The sequence below is a fragment of the Rhinopithecus roxellana genome, chromosome 14, assembly GCF_007565055.1.
Source record: "Rhinopithecus roxellana isolate Shanxi Qingling chromosome 14, ASM756505v1, whole genome shotgun sequence".
NCBI classification, from domain to species: domain Eukaryota; kingdom Metazoa; phylum Chordata; class Mammalia; order Primates; family Cercopithecidae; genus Rhinopithecus; species Rhinopithecus roxellana.
This window is the reverse complement of record NC_044562.1, coordinates 37154114-37177946: the sequence shown is the minus strand read 5'-3', so window position 1 is coordinate 37177946 and position 23833 is coordinate 37154114. Positions and strand designations below refer to the sequence as shown.

The following is a 23833-nucleotide window of genomic DNA, read 5'->3' as shown; positions in this document are numbered from 1 at the left end:
AATCAAAATGGAGTCACTGTGTTCTTTCTTTCTTTCTTTTTTTTTTAAAATCCTGACAAATAGAGTCAGGGAAGGCTGTGAAGGGAGGGTTCTCATGCTTGTATACCTAATAGCAAAACTATCACAGAAGACTCTGCGAAAACCACAACTCTTCAAAGGCCACTGCAACCTTACACACACACAAAAATACTTCTCTGAGGACATCTGCCCAGCAACTACTTGTCCAACCTCGGGCTGGCACCACCCTTGTTATGGATCCTTGTGGCCAAGGATAATTATTTCAAAACAATTATATAATCCTCCTCATTTTTTCTTTAACACTCATTGTCTTCCTTTACCTTCCTGAATATGCAAACAATTTACTATGACCTGTGGATTCCTGTTGCAATACCCTATTCCCAAATAAACATTATTTTATTTTAGAGAGGCCCCTCTCTGTTATTTAGGTTGACATGAAGAGTGTCCAGAGGTAGGACCTGGAATAGGATTACTTTTGGACACAGTTTGTGATGCTCAGAACTGGTATGCAGTACTCACTTGAGCCCCTGGAGCTCTCTGCTTCCATGGCACACCTTTTTTCAGGCCAGGACTCTCTGTCCCTCTAAAATCAAGGTAGAACCTCTTGACTTTATTCTGGATCTGGTAAATAAAGGACCTTACATCTCTCCTGGGATGACAGAAGACCTTTTGTCTCTTCTGGTAAGTCTTTCCTGGTGTAAAGACAAATGTCTTTGTGGTTTGAGGACCCTAGTTTCTATGGAATTTACATTCTGTTTGTTACACATGTCTTTTCTAGGGAATTTACTTCAGGTTTTCTGTGTGCCTAATTTAACATTTTACTTGATCTGCATCCTGCAGGCTACTTTACCCCAAATTTTGGTCCACAGCCTTAATTACCTATAGGGGCCCAATTCTGTCAGAAATATAATTTGAATCTAATTATCTTTCATAAACCAGTGAGTTTGTATTACTACTTTATAATTAAAATTCCAAAATGAAATCTATTAAGGCTTTTGAGTATGTCTATATATGTTCAGGTACATTTATACATATGTACATGTATTGGCATAGTTGGCCAAAATCCCCTAAGATATTCTATTCAGATTGGCTTCAATAAATGAATACTCATATAAATTATATACTAATTAACCCAAGTGTCTTTTAGTTCAGTGACTTAAGTAAATCTTTAATAAATAAGCTGGTTCTCATTTATTAAATACTAATAAGTGACAGTTCAAATTACTTGTTAAATTTAAGGTTACTAAGAGTTAAATTTCTAGTTAAAAATATAAATTAATTTACAATAACAATTCTAATTAATGTATATAAAATATATTAAAAATAATGTATTATTGATGAGAAAAATTATTAAGAAAGGCATAAAAATGTGTTCTTTATTGAGGAAAAATAATTTTGTCTAATTTGGATGTTATTTAAAGGTTGTTTCTAAATACAGATTTAGAAAAAAATAGAAACAAGATAGAAAGGAACCAGTAAGTAAGAGAGAGATGTGAACCAGTAAGTAAGAGTAAGCCATAAAGTTATGGCTTGAGAATGCGTTTTTGGTAAGGAAGGTTAAAAAGAAAACAGAATAGTTTTGTATAAGAACAACTTACATGATACATTTTTGTCCTAAAGTAAAATGACTGGTTCTTTAAGAAATAGGAAATATTTGGACAAGACAGAAAGGCTAAGCATGTTATCAAAGGTCTAAGTAAATCATGAAAAAAGTTGATGAAGAGTGACTTTATGAAAGAAAATTCTGCATGTGATCAAATTGGCTATAAAAGAGATTTCCGTCTTTCTAAAGATTAAGCTTTGATATTAAAGATACACTAACGCAAAACTAAAAATTTGGTCCCCTATGTAAAAGCAAGGCTTTCTTGAAATATTCATTTACTCTTACAAAATTAGAAAAGGTTTTGATTTTTAAATCTGAAATCTGTTTTCATTAACAGCCATGTTTTACACTGTCCAGAGTTTCTATTTCTGCCACATTTCCTCCTGAGATCTGCTCTTCCTCTCTCCCTTTAAGAAGGCCTCAGGTGATAACCTCCCTTTCAACCTTTTTTGTCACCTCCTGTGTAACTTTTTTCTTCAGTTCTAACTCTACTATTATGGCCTGAAGCCAAAATATTCATCTAGAAAAACAATGTTTTCCTCTTGGATAACTTGATTCTATATTATTGGCTTTTCTTGATATGTCTCAATTGTTCCATGTAATCAGGAAACTGTGTCACGTGCTTTTACTTTTTCTACAAGCCACTTATTCCTCTGTTTCCAATACTAGCTTTCTTGTTTATATCCCTCTATAATATGGGCTTACACTTATAACCTTAGACACATTTTTCCTGTATCTGATTAAATTCAAGTACCCGTTCATCAGGTTCGTTTAAGTTCTGGGTTATCTAAATGAGTTTCCCATAAGAAGATGAAGTCACACTGCAACAGACTTTTCTTTATCTTTTGGTAATAAAAAACCTAATCCAGATAACACAGGAAATTACACAGTACTGACGTTTTATAGGATAATTTCCTGTGTTAATCTTTATTAGTTTTTTTTTTTTATCACTTAGGATAACTGAGCTTTAAGAAGGTTAATATTTTTATATCCATACAATTTTCTGTATTGCTTTTTAAGTCTTTTATTACTTTAAATGAACTATTATTTCACAATGACCTGTGATCCTCTTTTGATCAAGTGTTTTGAACCTTTTGACTTCTTTGGCAAGCTTTCCAAAGATGAAAATTTCTTTTTTTTAATGGTGGAGGAGTGCAATGGTGCAATCACGGTTCACTGTAGCCTCAACCTTCCAAGCTTAAGTGATCGTCCCTTCTCAGACTCCCAAGTGGCTGGGACCACAGGTGTATGCCACCACACCTGGCTAATTATTTTTTATTTTTTATACAGAGAGGGTTTCACCATGTTGCTCAGGATAGTCTCGAATTCCTGTGCTCAAGTGATCCACCCTCCTAGGCCTCCTAAAGTGCTCAGAGAATAGGCATGAGCCACCACACACCTGGCCAAAAATTCTAAACTAAGTCTTTTTTATCTTAGCTTTCAGATTTTCTAGTTGGGCCCCTGAAAAGCCTCCAAGAATACATCTCTCATCTTGTAGAGATATTATATGATTAGGCTTATTTGGTAAATTATATGGAAAACATTGTCAAATGATAAGTGATACTAGATCTTCTTTCAATTATATTCATGCTATTGATAAGCTACAAAATTATATAAATTTACAGAAATCAAATATGTTATCAGTCATAATTTTGGTTATGTTAAATCTTCTTCAAAGTTATATTTGTATGGATATGCTATTGATGTCAACATTTCTAAAAATTATGTAAAATTGATAAAAGTCTGATGGTCCTGATATAATGCTGTCAGTCATGATTCTAGTTGATATCTTAAAATGCTGCATGTTAACAGAAATAACTAAAATTTCCTTATCACTTTGGGGTTTTCATCAGATTTGAACCATGACTATGATAAGTTTCTGTCATCCACAGTTACTGTTTTCAATTCTTCTCCAAAAGCATTTGCAATCAGCTGTATTGCAATCAAGTTTTTCATGAAAAAACTTTAACAAGAACTCTTTCTCTCTCTTTTTTCTTTTCTTTCCTTTAAAGACAGGGTCTCACTCTGTTGCCCAGGCTGGAGTGCAGTGTTGCAACTGTAGTTCATTGCAACCTTGAACACCTGGGCTCAAGTGATCCTCCCACCTCAACCTGCTGAATAGCTAAGACTGCAGGCGTGTGCCACCATACCCAGCTAATGTATTTTTTTTAAACTTTTTTTTTCTTTTTTTTGTTTTACAGAAACCTGGTCTCCCTATCTTGCCTAGGCTGGTCTCAAACTCCAGACCTCAAAAGTGATCTTCATATCGGCCAGGCACGGTGGATCATGCCTATAATCCTAGCACTTTGTGAGGTGGAGGCGGGCAGATTGCCTGAGTTCAGGAGTTCGAGACCAGCACGGTGAAACCCCCGTCTCTACTAAAATACAAAAAAAAAATTAGCTAGGTGTGGTGGTGGGCACCCGTAGTCCCAGCTACTTGGGAGGCTGAGGCAGGAGAATCACTTGAACCTGGGAGGCGGAAGTTGCAGTGAGCCTAGATCAAGCCACTGTCCAGCCTGGCGACAGAGCGAGACTCCGTCACCAAATAAAAAAAAAAAGGGATCCTCATATCTCAGCCTCCGAAAGCATTGGTATTACAGGTATGAGCCACCACACCTGTCCAATAAGCACTCTTAAACACAGATTTCTGATAACTTTAAGATTAATTAACTAAATAAAAATTTCCAAAACCCTGATGAAAAAACTGATGGGCTCAGGAAACTGCTAATCAAAATCAAGCAGAACAAAAATTAATTACATGAGATTGACCAACTGATAGTGTTTTTATGACTTCTACTTGAAATGTTGGTTCTTCACTTAAATGTTTTATTTTCCAGATTTAAGGAAAATTTATCTCTTAAGCAGGCAATTTGGTAAAGTATACTTTTGTGAACAAAGATGGAATCATATGCTTTTTCTCTACTTGGTTCCTACAAAATTTGGAAACTATCTGAGTATTCTTATGGCCATATGATTTTTTTTTTCCATAAGTCCAATAAAAATCTGGCCTCTTTATAACAGGACACAACTGGAAATATTGTATTAAATGTTAGTTATATTACCAAGGCTTTATCAAATATGTTATATTTGAGAAGATGCACAGAATATCTGACTTTAAAGGTTCCAAGCCTGATAGTGAGTAAATAAAAACTGTCAATTGCTGGCAGGCCTAGGAACCTTAAGACCTTAAAAACCTCAAGAGGTTTTTATTATTTTGGGTTTTTTTTTGTGTGTGTGTTTTGTTTTGTTTTGTTTTGAGACAGAGTCTCGCTCTGTTGCCCAGGCTGGAGTGCAGTGGCGTGATCTCAGCTCACTGAAACTTCTGCCTCCTGGGGTCAAGCGATTCTCGTGCCTCAGCATCCTGAGTGGCTGGGATTATAGGCATACAACACCATGCCTAGCTAATTTTTTTGTACTTTTAGTAGAGATGGGGTTTTTGCCATGCTGGCCAAGCTGGTCTCAAACTCCTGAGCTCAGGTGATCAACCTGCCTCAGCCTCCCTAAAGTGCTGGGATTACAGCCATAAGCCACTGTGCTCAGCCCTCAAGAAGTTTTTAAATCTGAGATTGCTATGTGATCAATGCAGAGATAAAAAAAAATTATGTTTCTAAATAAAAGCTGTAATACACCTGTTATTAGAATGTAGCTCTGTTGATTGTTTTCAAGTTCTTGATAGACTATACTACTTGACAGACTAGACTAGATCCTGCATTCTTCTAGATCTTCCAATCCAACTTTCTTCCATGGAATTACTGAAAATGAGAACAGCTTTGTTCTGAAAGCCCTATAAGCTGAAACTAGATGCATTTTAAGAAATAAGCCTCATGTTTGATGGGGCCACACAAAAAGTTCACCAAGCCACCTGATGTCATAATCAGAGTCATCCAAACTACAAACCAGGATGAGAAGTTGACACTTTCACTCTTCAGATAGCTTTTCCCAAGATGTCAGAACAAGACTTCGTATCATGACACCCTTACCCTTCTTAATGACCTTTTTTACTTGAAGGATAAGGTCATTTGATGTATTCAACTGGTTGTGTTTAAGCCTAGGTTCATGGTTCAAAACTATTATGCAAACTGATCATTTTACTTTGTATTTTCCCTTTTTAAACTTTCTGTTTTTCTTTGTGTCTTCTCTGATTTATTTGAGCTGTGCTTTGTAATTCTCATTGTGGAAATCTTTTGCCTCCCTGGTTAGCTATATTCCTAGGTATTTTATTCTTTTTGTGGCAGCTGTGAATGGAATTGCCTTTCTGAAGCCGTTGCCAGAGCAATCAGGCAAGAGATAGAAATAAAGGGCATCGAAATAGGAAGAGAGGAAGTCAAACTATCTCTGTTTGCAGATGGCATGATTCTATACCTAGAAAACCCCACAGTCTCGGCTCAAAAGCTCCTTCAGTTGATAAATGACTCCAGCAAAATTTCAGGATATAAAATCAATGTACAAAAATCACTAGCATTCCTCTGTTAACTTGTTTAAATTTTGTAGAAATACAACTCCTAACAGCTTAATGCTGGCCCAGCACTTTGAAATGATGGCAAAAGACTATGGAACAAACTAAACTGAACTTAATAATGGACTCCAGGTAGACTTAGCCTCAGAGCCACTCCCTTCAAACCTCCCTCAGTGCTCAAATGTGGCTAAAAGGTTTATGACACTGACTTCTAGTCACCAATCATTACAATGTGGGATTAGACCAGCAACCTGGGACAGGTCTATTCCAGCACCAAGGGATATCAAAATCTAACTATAGGGTGATTGATCAGTGATGCTTTTGGAGAAAGATCTTAATCAAAAGGGGGAAAATGTAAAACTGGCCAGAATCAACATGGAGTCATTTGTGTTAGAAAAAGAAAAAAGAAAAAAACAAAACCAAAACAAACCCTGACAAATAGAGCTGAGGAAGGCTAAGAAGAGAGAGTTCTCACACTTGTATGCTTGATAATAAAACTAACACAAAAGACTGCAACCTGGAACAAAGGCCATCTCAACCTTACACAAAAAAAATTTCTCTGAGGACATCTGCCCAGCAACTGCCTGTTCAACCTCAAAATGGCATCGCCCTTGTTATTCATCCTGGCAGCCAAGAATAATCATTTCAAAACAATTTTAATCCTTTTTATTTTTCCTTCAACATCCTGTCTTCCTTTACCTCCCTGAATATGCACAAGTTTACTGTAACACACCAATGCTCTATTACAAATAAACATCATTTTCCTTTAGAGAGCCTCTCTCTGTTTGTTATTTAAGTTGACAAAACTTAATGAAACTAATGACCAACTGGACTGTGTGGATCTTCTTTGAAAATGCTTTAAAAATTTTTAAAAAAATATTTGACTCCTGGCCAGGCATGGTGGCTCACGCCTATAATCCCAGCACTTTGGGAGGTCGAGGTGGGCAGATCATGTGGTCAGGAGATCGAGACCATCCCGGCTAACAAGGTGAAACCCCGTCTCTACTAAAAATACAAAACATTAGCCGGGTGTGGTGGCAGGCACCTGTAGTCCCAGCTACTTGGGAGGCTGAGGCAGGAGAACAGCGTGAACTCTGGAGACGGAGCTTGCAGTAAGCTGAGATACTGCCACTGCATGCCAGCCTGGGTGACAGAGTGAGACTCCATCTCAAAAAAAAAAAAAAAAAAAAAAAAAAATTGACTCCTAAACAATGAATGGGTTAATGAGGAAATTTTTAAAAAATTAAAATATTCCTTGAGACAAATAAAAATGGAAACACAATATACCAAAAGCTATGGAATACAGCAAAGAAAGTTCTAAGAGGAGAGTTCATAGCAATACATGCCTAAATCAAAAAAGTAGAAAGACTTCAAATAAAAAACCCAATGATGCATCTCAAGAAACTAGACAAGCAAGAACAAATGAAAACCAAAATTAGTAGAAGGAATAAAATAATAAAGATCAGAGCAGAAATAAAGGATATTGAGACTGAAAAAAATACATCAGCTATGAACAAGCTTCAAGGAAAAACAAAAAGATCAACAAAATGAAAAGTTGCTTTTTTGAAAAGTTAACCAAAATCTACAAACTTTTAGCTAGACCAAGAAAAAAGAGAGAAGACTCAAATAAAATCAGAGACAAGGAAAGAGTTATTACAACTGATACCACAGAAATAGAAAGGATCATTAGAGAATATTATAAACAAATTTAACCCCACAACTTGAAAATCTAGAAGAGATGGATAAATTCTTGGATACAGCCAACCTACCAAGGTTGAATCAAGAAAAAAAAATAGAAAACCTGAACAGACCAATTACAAATAATGAAGCTGGGCATGGTGGCTCACACCTGTAATCCCAGCACTTTGGGAGGCTGAGGCAGGCAGATCACCTGATGTCAGGAGTTCAAGACTAGCCTGGTCAACATGGTGAAACCCTGTCTCTACTAAAAATACAAACATTAGCCAGGTGTGGTGGCACACACCTGTAATCCCAGCTACTTGGGATACTGAAGCACAAGAATCACTTGAACCTGGGAGAAGGAGGTTGCAGTGAGCCGAGATTGTACCACTGCACTCCAGTCTGGGCAATAGAGTGAGACTCTGTCAAAAAAAAAAAAACAAAAAACCAAGTAATGAGATTGAAGCAGTAATAAAAAGTCTCCCATCAAAAACAAGCATGGGACCTGAGGGCTACACTGCTGAAATCTATCAAACATTTAAAGAACTAATATCAACACTAGTCAATATTCCAAAAAGACACTGAAGAGAAGAAAGCAACTCCAAACTCATTCTATGAGGCCAGCATAACCCTGACACCAAAACCAGAAAATAATACAACAAAAAAAGAAAAGTACAGGCCAATATCTTTGATGAACATAAAGGCAAAAATCCTCAACAAAATACTAGCAAACTGACTTCAACAACATATTAAAAATATCATTCACCACGATAAAGTGGGATTTATCCTAGGAATGCAAGGATAGTTCAATGTATACAAATCAATCAATGTGATAAATAACACAAATGGAATCAAGAATAAGTATAAAAATAATTTCAATGGATGTCAAGAAAGCATTTGATAAAATTCAAAATTGCTTTAAGATAAAAACTATTAAAAAACTGGATATAAAAGGAACATACCTCAAAACAATAAAGGCCAAATATGACAAACCCACAGCTGATACTATACAAAATGGGAAAAAAAATTGAAAGCTTTTCCTCTAAGACCTAAATAAGACAAGAATGTCTGCTTTCACTACTTATTCAATAGAGTACTAGAAGTCCTAGCCAGAGCAACTAGGCAAGAGAAAGAAAAAGAGTGCATCCAAATTGGAAAAGAAATAGTCAAGTTATCCTTGTTCACAGATGACATGATCCTAGATTTTAAAAAAACCTGAAAACTCCACCAAAAATACTGTTAGAATTGGTTTTTTTGAACTCAGTAAAAGTTTCAAGATACAAAGTCAACATATAAAAATCAGTAACTTTCTATACACTAATAGAAATCTGAAAAAGAAATCAAGAGGGCTGGGCGCAGTGACTCATGCCTGTAATCCCAGCACTCTGGGAGGCCGCAGCAGGTGGATCATTTGAGGTCAGGAGTTCAAGACCAGCCTAGCCAACATGGTGAAACCCCATCTCTACTAAAAATACAAAAAAATTAGCTGGGCGTGGTGGCACATGGCTGTAATGCCAGCTACTCAGGAGGCTGAGACAGAAGAATCGCTTCAACCTGGGAGGCAGAGTTCACAGTGAGCCGAGATCGTGCCATTGCACTCCTGTCTGGGTGACAGAGCGAGACTCTGTCTCAAACAAAAACAAAAACAAACAAACAAACAAATCAAGGGAGTGATCCCATTTACAATTAAATTATATCTAGGAATAAAAGTAACTAAAGTAAAAGATCTCTACAGTGAAAAATTATAAAACACCAATGAGAGAAACTGAAGAAGACACACAAAAAAATAGAAAGCAATTCCATCTATGTTCATGGATTGAATGATTCAGCATTGTTAAACTGTCTATACTACCTCAAGCAATGTCTAGATTCAATGAAATCCCTATCAAAATACCAATGAGAGTCTTCACTGGTATAGAAAAAACAGTCATAAAATCATATGGTACCAAATAGGCAAAAAAATCCTGAACAAAAACAAAGAAGCTGGAGGCAATCACATTACCTGACTTCAAAATACACTACAAAGATATGGCAACCAAAACAGTTTAGTACTGCCATAAAACAGATACATAAGCCAATGGAACATAATAGAGAAGCCAGAAATGAATCCACTCATTTACAGCCAACTAATTTTCACTAAAGGTAACCAAAACATACACTGGAGAAAGGACATGGTGCTGGGAAAACTGGATATTTATATGCAGAAGAAAGAAACTAGATCCCTATCTTTCATCATGTGCAAAAAATTAAATCAAAATAAAGACTTAAATTTAAAACCCGAAACGATGAAACTACCACAAGAATATATTGGAGAAATGCTTTGGGCCATTGGTCTGGGCAAAAATTTTTTTGGGTAAGACCTCAAAAGCACATGCAATAAAAGCAAAATGGGATTATATCAAGCTAAAACACTACTGCATAGCAAAGGCAACAAACACCAAAGTGAAGAGATAAGCCGAAGACTGGGAAAAAATTTTGCAAACTATCCATCTGATAAAGGATTAGTGACCAGAATATATAAGGAACTCAGACAACTTAACAGCAAAACAAATACTCTAATTTTAAAAGTGGCCAAAAGATCTGAACAGACATTTCTCAACAGAAGAAATATTAATGGATGGTCAGACGCGGTGGCTCACGACTGTAATCCCAGCACTTTGGGAGGCCAAGGCAGGAGGACTGCCTGAGGTCGGGAGTTCAACACCAGCCTGACCAACATGGAGAAACCCCGTCTCTACTAAAAATACAAAATTAGCCAGGCATGGTGGCCCATACCTGTAATCCCAGCTACTTGGGAGGCTGAGGCAGGAGAATCGCTTGAACCCGGGAGGTGGAGGTTGTGGTGAGCTGAGACTGAGCCATTTCACTCCAGCCTGGGCAACAAGAGCAAAACTCCATCTCAAAAAAAAAAAAGACATACCAATGGCCAACAAATATAATTTTTAAAATGTTCAACATCACTAATCACCAGTGAAATGTACATCAAAACTACAATGACATATTACCTCACCCTAGTTAAAATGGCTTGTTATCAAAAAGACAAAAAATAACAAGTGCTAATGATGATATGGAAAAAGGGGAATGCTAGCACACAATTGGTACAAGTGTAAATTAGTATAGCCATTATCAAAAACAGACTGGAGATCCTTCAAAAAACTACAAATAGATCTGCTATATGACCCAGCAATCTTACTGCTGTATATATTATCCAAAAGAAAGGAAATCAGTATATCAAAGAGATGTCTGCATCTCCATGTTTACTGTAGCACTATTCACAACGGCCAAAATATGGAATCAACCTAAAGTCCATCAACAAATGAATGGAAAAGAAAGTGGTAATATATACACAATGGAATATTATGTAGATATAAAAGGAATGAAATTCTATCATCTGTAGCAACATGGATGTAACTGAAGGACATTATGCTAAGTGATAAGTCAGGCATAGAAAGACAAATATTATACATTGTCATTCATATCTGGGAATTTAAAAAGTTGATCTCATGGAGCTAGAGAACAGATGGTTACCAGAGGGTGGAAAAGGTAAAGAGGAGTGGAGGGATGAAGAAAGAATGGCTAATGGGTATAAAAATACAGTTAGAAGAAATAAGGTCTACCGTTTGATAGCACTGCAACCTCTGCCTCCCGGGTTCAAGCAATTCTCCTGCCTCAGCCTCCCGAGTAGCTAGGATTATAGGTGCCCACCACTAAGCCTGGATAATTTTTTGTATTTTTAGTAAAGACGGGGTTTCACCATACTGGCCAGGATGGTCTTGAACTCCTGACCTCAGGTGATCCGCCCACCTCGGCCTCCCAAAGTGCTGGGATTACGGGCATGAGCCAGCACCTGACCAAGATGACTGTAGTTAATAATTTATTTTATATTTTAAAATAGCTAGAAGATTTGGAATGTTCCCAACACAAAGAAATGGTAAACGCTTGAGCTGATGGATATCCTAATTACCCTGATTTGATCTTAACACATTATATGAATGTGTCAAAATATCACCTGTACCCCATAAATAGGTACAATTATGTATCAATCAAATAAATTAAAAATAAAATACTTCTTAAAAAGTCATTTGAGGCCGGGTGCGGTGGCTCACGCCTGTAATCCCAGCACTTTGGGAAGCTGAGGCGGGCAGATCACAAGGTCAGGAGTTCGAGACCAGCCTGGCCAACATGGTGAAACCCCATCTCTACTAAAAATACAAAAATTAGCTGGACATGGTGGCCGGTGCCTGTAATCCCAGTTACTTGGGAGGTTGAGGCAGGAGAATCACTTGAACCTGGGAGGTGGAGGTTGCAGTGAACTGAGATCACACCATTGTACTCCAGCCTGGGCAACAAGAGCAAAACTACGTCTCAAAACAAACAAACAAAAAAAAAAAAACAAAAAAAGGCATTTGATAATATTAGGGCATTCTTGTTAATTTTTTGGTGTGTATTATGGTTAAATGTTTTGCCCCTTTTTAAGTCATAAATACTAGCAAATTATTATATGAAGATAATTACACTGCTTGATTCCTGTATGTATTTTAAAAAATGACTTAATTAATCTGGTTAGACTCAAAGTTATTTTTTCCATTAAAAATGACACTGATACAAAAATGACAAGCTAAGAGGATGTTAATAATTTGCAGGTCTTAAGACCACAAACTGAAGTTCTCTGGACTAGCTTCCTCAAACTATTTGGGATTGGTAGTTGATAGTAGAAAAGTAATAAAGATGCAGAGAAGGCTCATCATAAAATCACATGCTATTTTGGAGTTTTCAAGAACAGAATAGTAGCTACTATTATGTGGTATAATTATAAAATATTAAATAAATAAAATAAGGGAGTTTTAAGAACTCTCTTAATTATGTCTACTGATTTAATATAATAGAATTATACATATAAATACATATGTGGAACTAATAGTTGTTCTACTTTAATATTCATAACAAAAGTAACTTAAAAATTAGAAGCATTCTTACCTGTTGAGAAAAGAGAATATAATTGTCCTCTATAAGTAAGAAGCATATTAGATACGACATAAGCAGGAAGAGCTCCACCATGAAATCTAACTACCTAAAAAACAGGTAAATCAATGGGCAACTCCTGAATATTCATGTTAATGAAATAAGTGTAGTTTCACATAAAATTTAAAAGTTGCTCTTCAATGTATACCTTTCCTGACATGGCCACAAAGATATTTCCAGTAACAAGTATCAAAAACTCTAAGTAAAATAAATGTTGAAAATACATAGCAAACTAAAAATGTATCTGAATTTTTTATCAAAGGCATAATAGAACATATAATTGAGTAGCATATACTACAAAACTGTTTTCCAGGACACACTGATTATTTAACATGTTCCAGGCATGACAGTAAACACCTTATATGCATTATCTCATGTCCTTCTCCTAATATCGTTTGAGGTAGTTCTTATCCCTATTTTATAGATAAAGAAATTCAGGCATGAGAGCCCAACTAACCTGCACAATTTAAAACATAATGGGCAAGTTACTTAGCTTTCCCTCTCTATGTCTTTATCAGTAAATGGGGACAATACTAGTATGTACCTTATAGGTAGTTATGAGGATTAGACATGCATATGTGTGTAAGGCATTCAGAATATTAACTCATATATGACCAGTTATGAGAAAATGTTAACTGCTTTATTAACTTTTTATGTCCTTCACTGTGTTTGAAAATCTTATGGAACTATAAGTTTTAAAATCAGTGCCTAAGTTCATAATCATTATGTTATAGTGCCTCAAGTCATCCTATCAGCTCTCTACAAAATACATACAACAAAAACAAGCATTCCTATACACCAGTAACAGACAAACAGAAAGCCAAATCACAAGTAAACTACCATTCACAATTGCTACAAAGAGAATAAAATACCTAGGAATACAACTTACAAGGCATGTGAAAGACCTCTTCAAGGAGAACTACAAACCACCGCTCAAGGAAGTAAGAGAGGACACAAATAAATGGAAAAACATTCCATGCTCATGGATAGGAAGAATCAATATTGTGAAAATGGCCATACTGCCCAAAGTAATTTATAGATTCAATGTTATCCACATCAAGCTACCATTGTCCTTCTTCACAGAATTAGAAAAAACTACTTTGTTTCATATGGAACCAAAAAAGAGCCTGCATAACCAAGACAATCTTAAGTAAAAAGAACAACCCTGGAGGCATCACTCTACCTGACTTCAAACTATACTACAAAGCTACAGTAACCAAAACAGTATGATACTGGTACCAAAACAGATATACAGAACAAACGAACAGAACAGAGGCCTCAGAAATAACACCACACATCTACAACCATCTGGTCTTTGACAAACCTGACAAAGACAAGCAATGGCGTAAGGATTCCCTATTCTGTTGGGAAAACTGGCTAGCCATACGCAGAAAACTGAAACTGGACCCTTTCCTTAAACCTTATACAAAAATTAACTCCAGATGGATTAAAGACTTAAAGTAAGACCTAAAACCATAAAAACCCTAGAAGAAAACCTAGGCAATACCATTCAGGACATAGGCATGGGCAAAGACTTCATGACTAAAACACCAAAAGCAATGGAAACAAAAGCCAAAATTGGCAAATGGGATCTAATTAAACAAAAGAGTTTCTGCACAGCAAAATAAACTATCATCAGAGTGAACAGGCAACCTACAGAATGGAAGAAAATTTTTGCAGTCTATTCATCTGACAAAGGGCTAATATCCAAAATCTACAAAGAACTTAAACAAATTTACAAGAAAAAAACAACCTCATCAAAAAGTGGCGAAGGATATGAACAGACACTTCTCAAAAGAAGACATTTATGTGGCCAACAAACAAATGAAAAAAAGCTCATCATCACTGGTCAATAGAGAAATGCAAATCAAAACAACAATGAGATACCATCTCACCCCAGGTAGAATGGTGATCATTAAAAAGTCAGGAAAGAACAGATGCTGGAGATAATGTGGAGAAATAGGAATGCTTTTATACTGTTGGTGGGAGTGTAAATTAGTTCAACCATTGTGGCAGACAGTGTGGCGATTCCTCAAGGATCTAGAACTAGAAATACCATTTGACTCAGTAATCCCATTACTGGGTATATACCCAAAGGATTATAAATCATGGTACTATAAAGACACATGCACACGTATGTTTACTGCGGCACTGTTCACAACAGCAAAGACTTGGAATCAACCCAAATGCCCATCAATGATAGACTGGATAAAGAAAATGTGGCACATACACATCATGGAATACTATGCAGCCATAAAAAAGGATGAGTTCATGTCCCTTGCAGGGATATGGATGAAGCTGGAAACCATCATTCTCAGCAAACTAACACAAGAACAGAAAACCAAACACTGCATGTTCTCACTAATAAGTGGGAGTTGAACAATGAGAACATATGGACACAGGGAGGGGAACATCACACACCAGGGCCTGTCAGGGAGTGGGCGGCTAGGGGAGGGATAGCATTAGGAGAAGTACCTAATGTAGATGACGGGTTGATGGGTGCAGTAAACCACCACAGCATGTGTATACTTATGTAACAAACCTGCACTTTCTGCACATGTATCCCAGAACTTAAAAGTATAATTTTTAAAAAAGCCTTAAGTTCTTTTAATGTCACATTATTAAAAGTAAATTTACTTTAAAGCATGTTTTCCATTCCACATAATTTTTTTAGAACATGTATAGACTTCTCTGGCAACCTGAGGAAAGCTATGTAAGTAAAAGCTTACTATAAAAGTTGGAGAAAATTTCAGAAAATTAAGGGTCTCCCTAAAGTTCCTCCATGGATTCCCAGGTAAAAAGAGAAGAGAAAAAAATCAGATAATGTACAGCTCATACTTGTCACTTACAGTTTACAGCTTTGCATGGAAGGTTGGGAAAGCTGAGTAAAAGGGAAAAGACCATTTTGCTACCTAATACCAAATCATACATAACATGCTGGGAAATATACTGTACTTAACGAGAGTATAAAAGGAGAGTTAAGCAACATAGCAGGCTCAGGAGTCAGACTCCTGGATTTAGATTCCAGCTTTGCCTCTCACTAGTTCTGTGTCCTTGGGCAAGTTATTTTACCCCTCCATTACTTTCCCTTCCCTCTCTCTATATCTTCACCTGTAAAATGTGATAAACAGCACTTACCTCACAGGGATGTAAGGCTTAAATATGTTCACACTTGCATAAAGCATTTGGAACAGTAACTGGTACATGGTAACTGACTGGAAAATACTAGCTGTTATTGTTACCTTTAATGCCCTTCACTGTGTTTAGAATCTTGTAAGAGGTCCCATGCAGAGTATTCTGAATATAAAATTTCTTTTAATGACAGAGGATCATTGTTATGAGTATTAAATGTTATACTGGGCTACAAATACAACTGGGTATATAAGATACTACTAAACTTACAATCATAAACTGACCTCCCTGTCTCTTAGTCAAACTGTAGCCATACTTAGTATTTGGTGCAGTTATTTCTTTAAATTTTGAATTACATGCCAACATTGAAAAATTAAAATATTTCGTCTAAAAATTCATATTTCTAGTTTCTCTTAAAAGCTGAAGATCTGGCAACACTGGACTTCATTCCTGCACAGAAATGATTTACCAGCATTTATGGAATTCTCTTGAGAAAGTAACTTTGAGTTTATGCTTTGCCCTCTTTTTCGTAAGAGCAGACTATAGAATATGTGAATATTTTCCTCTTTCCTTTATCAGAAAAAAATTTAACTTTATGAAAAGTTATCTACTGAAGGCTGAAGTTTCTCTTATTCATTTTCTCCAACCTTCTGTGACTGAATCAGCAACATTCAAAATATGTATTGTTTTTTAAAACAAGTAAGATATACAACTTTCATTCATTCTCTTACTACCTACAAGCTACATTTTTAAACAAGCATGAAGGAAGAACATCTTATATCTTTTCAATAACTTGAAAATTTAATTCAATTAATACAAATTCTTTTTGTTTTTAAATTTTTTATTACAGAACTAAGCTTAAGCTTCAATAATATAAATTATTTAATTGACATTTTAAAAGACTCTACATTTGATACTGTTAACACCTGTACATCCTCAGTCTTTAGAAAGATTTCCACATCAAAACAAGAATACTAGGTTTGTCCTCTTTTGGTTTATAATTATGCTTGACTCTAGTGTATCAAGCTGACTTGACTTTTCTTGTTACTAAATTGAATTATGAGACACAGGAATTATATGGATGAGAGTATGTTATATTCCTACTCCAAACCACTGTTTACAGTAATATGCCCTTTCATCATACTAAATATACAATAGTATGAATTTGAGAGATTTAATTGGTTCAACATTTTAGAATATGTACTGTAATTATCCATGATGCTATTTTCCAACTTATACAAAGATTTTAATCTTCCCTTCCTAATTTAGCACAAAATTTTTATATATTAACTTATAATTTTATAATGTTCACAAATTAATAACTATCATAATCTAGTTCTCACCAAGTTGCTCTGAGGATTAAATGAGATAATGCATATAAAAAATGTTTCTAATTTAATTTTGTCTTGTGAGTTTTATTACAGTATTAAATGACTTAGAGTTAAAACAAAATTCTACTATGCCTGCATTGCAAAATACAACAGACCAAAAAAAAAAAAAGTGAAAGTAATAAAAGCTATAATACAAATTTGACTGAATTTTAAAACTATATAACTTCCCTAACTTATCAATTGTTATCTTATTTATGTCCAGGTTGCACAATTGTGCAAATTATAGCAATGCTAAGTAGTATCTATAGTTCTACTACTTTATGCAGTATTTTTGTAATATTATTTGCTAATGAATTCAATACGTTTATCTTTAATAGAATTTATGTTTACCTTTTATAAACTGAGTATGCACAATATAAAAAGTTATTTGAAAACATTCATTTATATGGCAGAGCCTACATATTTTATTGTACTATGATTTTATAATGTAGTATGAGCAACATGAAATCTTTTTTCTTTTTCTTTCTTTTTTTTTTTTTTTTTTTTGAGATGGAGTCTCCCTTTGTTGCCAAGGCTAGAGTGCAGTGGCACAATCTCAGCTCACTGCAACCTCTGTCTCCCAGGTTCAAGCGAGTCTCATGCCTCAGCCTCTTGGGTAGCCAGGACTATAGGTGTGTGCCACCATGCCTGGCTAATTTTTGTATTTTTAGTAGAGGTGGGGTTTTACCAGTTGGCCAGGCTGGTCTCGAACTCCTGACCTTAAGTGATCTGCCTGCCTTGGCCTCCCAAAGTGCTGGGATTACAGATGGGAGCCACCATGCTCAACCATGAAGTCTTAATATGAAATTCATTTAGGCAAAAATATTAGTTTGTTTGAGAATCAGGTATCAGCTCTCATTTTTTGGATGTATCAAACATGAAAGCATCACCTTAAAGCAGGGGTGGACAACTATCGCCTGTGGGCCAAGAATAATTTTTGGATTTTATTAAAGTGGGAGAAGAATGAAAAAGAAAAAAGGAAGAAGACAAAAGCAGCTACAGCAGTGGCAGTAGCAAAAGATACTGTATGTGGTCTGCAAAAAATTACTGATTATCTGGCCCCTTATGGAAAAAGTCTACAACCCCTTCCTTAGAGCTATCTATTCATAAAGCAGTAAATAATTAACCAGCCAGGAATCTCTCTTACCTGTCCAAGTATCTGTGAAAAGGAAGTCTTAATTGTCACCTAGTTTAAAACAATTATTGAAAAAAAGGTTATTTTCCTCTAAACTCCTTTACATTTTATTAAATTGAGTACTTCTGCATATCTCTAAGCATAATAATTGATTTTCTATAATGGTAAACCTTAAAGGCACTCAAGATGTTAAAGAATCTTCTGAATCACCATGTAAATTGTATTAACTATAGTTTTACTGTTTAGTATACTTTCCCACATATCTAATTATTTGACAGTTGAGTAAATGCTATTATGCCCCTTTACTACCTAAAATATTTGATTAAGTAGAATATCTTCTTACCACATCATGCCAGTTAAAGAAATTTAAGTCAAAATAATATTTTAAAAAGAATTTCATCCTTAATTATCTCTACCATAAATACAACTTTTTTTATAATTAGGAAGTCTATTTGATATTAGGAGATAAATATTTTTTTAGGGAAGTTTAAAATGATTACATTTTGTCAAAATATAGACTTCTTGAAAATATACAGTATTTGTAAAAACATGGACATTTTGAGAGCATGCAGTATTTGGAGCCAAATTTTTATCACAATTTTTTCTATTGCTTTAATATTATAAATATGAATAGGCAAGTTAAAAACTACTATGGCCCTGAAAAACCCTTAACTGTTAGAAACAGGATGCAAGATATCAAAGCAATAATAAATTCTACGAAATCTAAATTAATTCATAACATAAGTTCAACTGAAACTTGGCTGGAGGAACAGATTCTATTAATTTGACAATATCAATCCTAGTTTACCCTTGAAAAGTTAGATTTAACAAAAAATCCAAACATTTAAGCTTGGTTTAAAGCAGTTGAGCAGAAACAAAATATTTCACATAAACCAGAGGCCTATGATGTCATAACCACTGAAATTAGTACTTTAACCACTTAAATCTGGAATCTAGGGGCTCCTCATTCATGACTCCATAAGTAAATAAAATGTTACTCTCAAGTCTATTTCCCTTAACACAAAGAGATGTATTTTGATTACAAAATAAACATAATAGGTATGAAATCACACATTTTAATGACTAGAAGAGCTTAAAATAATTAGTGAAAAGGAAAGAAGATCCTTAAGCTAACAACCAGTAGAGCTATACACCAGTAAGTATCATGTCAGTTACTACAGTAAGCCCCTGTCAGCTGACCTCATGATGTTCTTCAATTTATAAAAGATTCTGGACTTGGGGCTTGCAAATTCAGAAGTTGAATCTACAGTCTCATTTTTTTGCTTTATCTTCTATTACTTATTAAGATGTATACATTTTCAAATGGTCCAGTTATGGAGATGCTAAGGTGGTGTTAATAGGAAAAATGAATATTTAAAATATTTTAAATGCCTATTTTTTGTATGTATTGGCTTCCATACCACCATGTATCTAAAGCTTATATAAAAAGAATATTTCTAGCTTATTCTATAACTAAACCTTAAAAATTAATCAAACATACAACTTACCTCGTACCGACAGTCTGATGATGTGTACATTTTTAATAATGCCACATGGCTGTCATTTTCTGGTTGAGCAATATGGAGTTTCAGAGAAATTTCTGTGGAAGATGGAGCCCTGAAGAGATAACTTAAATTCAATTTTCAAATACAAAATGCTGGTAAAGAGCCACGGCTAAGTTAATCCTCAGCACAATACAATCGAATAATGTAGAGGAAGCTAGGTACCAGACACATAATTGTGGATGGGCACTTTTTCAATGATATCACAATTGTTTGAATGCTTCCTCTAGGACACAGGAGTTGGGAGAGGGTGGAAGGGGGCTCAGGTTCCAAGCAAGTAAAGTTTAAGTTCTCTATCATTTAATAAGAATACTATATATTAAATTATAGGAACAATGCTATATAAAGGATACATACATTTTACTGAGGCATTTTAATAATTCATGATTTAAATAAATAAACTAAGCAGATTATCTACGATTCAAAAACACCAAAGTTTAAAGTAAATTCTTTCAAATACTTACTGTGCAACGGTTAGTGAATCTTCATAAGACCAAGGAATATGAAGTTTATAGATACTGGTTATTTCTTCTGTTAAAACATTAAAAAAACTATTATTAACAATATGTTACTCTAAACATTACATAAACGACTATAACACCTAACTAATTATACAATTGTCCATTTCATTTAAAAAATCAGTACAGGTTATATTACATGATAAAAAATTATGGAGAATTCCTAAATAATAATGCTTTAATTCGATTTATAATAGATATTACAGCAGATAGGCAGTACTAAGAAAGTGGAAAAATATTAAATAACTAAATCTGAATTACTACTATAAGACATAAAGATATATGGTATTTTAAAAATGTGGATATTTAAAGTGAAACAGATAAAAATGCTTTACTGTTAAGAAAGGGTCTATGTTAAATCCCCTGGAAATATAAACAACTTTTCCATTATATATTTAATTTTACTTCACATAAAAATATATGGAAGAATAAGTATTATAGAAAATTCAAGTTAACACCTATTGACTCTTCACATGACAATATTAGTTTCTATACATTTTTTAGAAAACGTATTTACCTTTCACTGCTGAGCACTTGCTTACCACGTTGATTTTAAAAGCTTGGTATATCTAACAGAGTTTGACCACAAAAAAAAAAATAAAAAGGTTACTTGTATGTTAAAGTAAACATTAAAGTAAAATCAAATCCTTCTTGTTGTACTCAGGATTAATTACCTGTCCAAAGTTCAGAAGCTCTATATTGTAGTATAGGCCGTTTGTATTTAACATCACTTTCCTTGAAGACAATCCTGTTGAATTCAAAGTACTGTATTACTTAGAATACCAAGGAAGTTTTTAAATACATACTGATTATTTAATTAGCACTAAAACAATGCCAATAATTAAAAATTTGTTTACAGGTTTTCACTTCTGCATGGAGTTAACTTCTAAAAATCTAATCCCCCAGCAATAAACTCTAGATAAAATAACTTTTATGACTCCTAATCACATCTATCTGCTTTTAAATAGTCAGGTATATAATTCCAATTTCAGAAAGGTATATACTTCCTTGGTAGATCTTTTATTTTAGAAGCTTCTTATCTTCTAATGATAAGGGTGATTCAGAATTGTCATTTCTGTATTGTTCTGGGTATTTTTATACCAAAACAAAGGGTAAAGGGAGAAATAAAAATCTTCGAGTTTTCCCAAGTAACACAGATTCTTTTCATAAATGGGATGTAAAAAAATATTTAAAGGATGGGCATACCAAAATGGCACAGGAGCTAACGTAAAAAAGTTCCCAATATTCAAAGCTAGAACAACTTAAGCAAAAATATATATAATGATAGAATTGGATTATAGCCCAATGAATAAAATAGATATCCCTGAGTCCATAGTGACATAAATAAAAATTGAATAAATAAATAAATGGGGGAGAAGGGTCTACTTTATCTTAGGAAGAATTCCACTAAATGTAGAATACCAGAGTAATATTTGCTAAGTACTAGATGAACCAATGGATGCTAAAAATAGTGGGTTATTCTAAAGAAAAACAGGACATTTATATATTCTCAAAGTATGTCACCCCAGATATTTATTAATTACAAAAGGAAAAAGCAATAACGTTATACTGGAGAAACCTAGCAGGCACCACCTTAACCAAGAAAGGAAAATTAACATAACTAGTAATTAGAGATATGAGTATCATGTATACTCAATATGATATAGTAGGTAATCCTCATTGCTTCTGTGGTATTTTGGCAAAAATACATAACCTCAATATAATCATAAGAAAGTATCAGACTGGGCGCCTTGGCTCATTCCTGTAATCCCAGCATTTTGGGAGGCCAAGGCAGACAGATTTCTTGAGTCCAGGAGTCTGAGACCAGCCTGGGCAACATGGTGAATCTCTGCCTCTACAAAAAATACAAAAAAGTTGGCTGAACATGTGTCACATGCCTGTAGTCCTAGCTACTCAGGAGGCTGAGGTGGAAGGATTGCTTGAGCCAGAGGCAAAGGTTGCAGCGAGCTGAGATCATGCCATTGTACTCCAGCCTGGGTGACAGAGTGAGACCTTGTTCCCTACTCCCCCCACAAAAATGAAAGTATCAGACAATTCCAAATAAGGAACATTGTGCAAAATAATTGAACAGTATTCTTCAAAGGTTTCAAAGTTGTGAAAGGCAAGGAAAGATTGAGGAACTGTCACAGATTACAGGAGACTTAGGAGTCATGACAACTAAACGCAATGTGGAAACCTGGAGAAGCAGGACATGTGGAAAAACTGGTGAAAAACAAATAAAGCCTGTAGTTGAATTAACAGTATTGCACCAATGCTAATTTCTTAGTTTAAAAGGTTGTATTGTGTTTATGTAGAAGGTCAACCTTAGGGAAATGTGGGTGAAGGATATACAGGAACTCTTTTGTAACTTTCCTGTAAATCTAAAATTATTTCAAAATAAAGTTTAAAAGAATATTTAGAGAAATCTTGAAACCTTATACAAATAACAATTTATAATTCTATATTAAAATTGTATTAAAAGGACCAATAGGATAAATTTCACATAAGAACAGACACACAGACACATATATACACACACGTAATTACCTGCAAATGTATGTGATTATGGAAGTTCACTTCTCAGAATATGACTGCTAGCCCAATGAGAAAAAAATCACTGAACCACATCATACAGTTATTCTAAGAACTATACTTGAAATAGTCAACAACATTTGGTATTATAAAGCTCTGCTTTACTGCAACTCTGTTAAAAATAAAAGCAATTCTTATGCTTTCCAAAAACAAAGTACTTACCAAAGGAAAAAAGATGAGTTACAGGAAGCTGTATGGATCTTGTCTCTTTTTTAAAGAATTCACAATCTACAACAAACTGAAATACAAAACACTGATTTATTTTTAAAAAGTAAATTTATAGTAAAATATCTTTACTTGATGTTTGAGTGGAAAATAAAAGTCTATAAATCTCAGCTTTGGAGAAAGTATCATCTATTACACTATAATTCTGCCTATACTTAGGTGACAAGAATTTCTCAAGGAGAGATACTATGCTGAGAAAACTTGATACACAAGGTTAACTTAAAAGATTATTAGAGAACCATTTCTAGAACAACAGATCCATAGCAGTTTTTTTTATAGTTAGCTTTAAGTGTTTGCAGAAGAAGGACAGTAAAGAATGGATCAAAGTATTAAGAGCCTAGGCTAATTCAAGATTAATTAAGGATTTAAATACTATGTCTCTTAATAGTCATAGTCAAAAGGAAAATGTGATTTTGTTATATATCTTTTTGAAAAATCCTGTATTTATTAAAGATAGTCTAATTAGACTATAAAAGGCTTTTGGAGAAATACTGCCATTGACTGACACATGGCTAATGTT

At 34.6% G+C, this 23833-nt stretch overlaps 1 protein-coding gene across 7 annotated transcripts in view; it reads right to left on the bottom strand.

Annotated features, from left to right (window-relative positions):
* The window catches only part of PGAP1 (post-GPI attachment to proteins inositol deacylase 1), an 83636-nt gene that overhangs the window by 18088 nt on the left and 41715 nt on the right, over window positions 1-23833 (bottom strand). For all 7 annotated transcript variants that reach the window (XR_004053234.1, XR_004053232.1, XR_004053233.1 and 4 more), the window contains 7 exons: window positions 23251-23326; window positions 21171-21244; window positions 21014-21065; window positions 20443-20509; window positions 19925-20033; window positions 18429-18467; window positions 12735-12828 (listed from right to left, as the gene is read on the bottom strand). Coding sequence is in view for 4 of the 7 variants with exons in the window: in XM_010381615.2 (XP_010379917.1) it covers window positions 12735-12828; window positions 18429-18467; window positions 19925-20033; window positions 20443-20509; window positions 21014-21065; window positions 21171-21244; window positions 23251-23326 (511 nt within the window). In the remaining 3 variants the exon portion in view is untranslated. The remainder of the gene's footprint in view (window positions 1-12734; window positions 12829-18428; window positions 18468-19924; window positions 20034-20442; window positions 20510-21013; window positions 21066-21170; window positions 21245-23250; window positions 23327-23833) is intronic.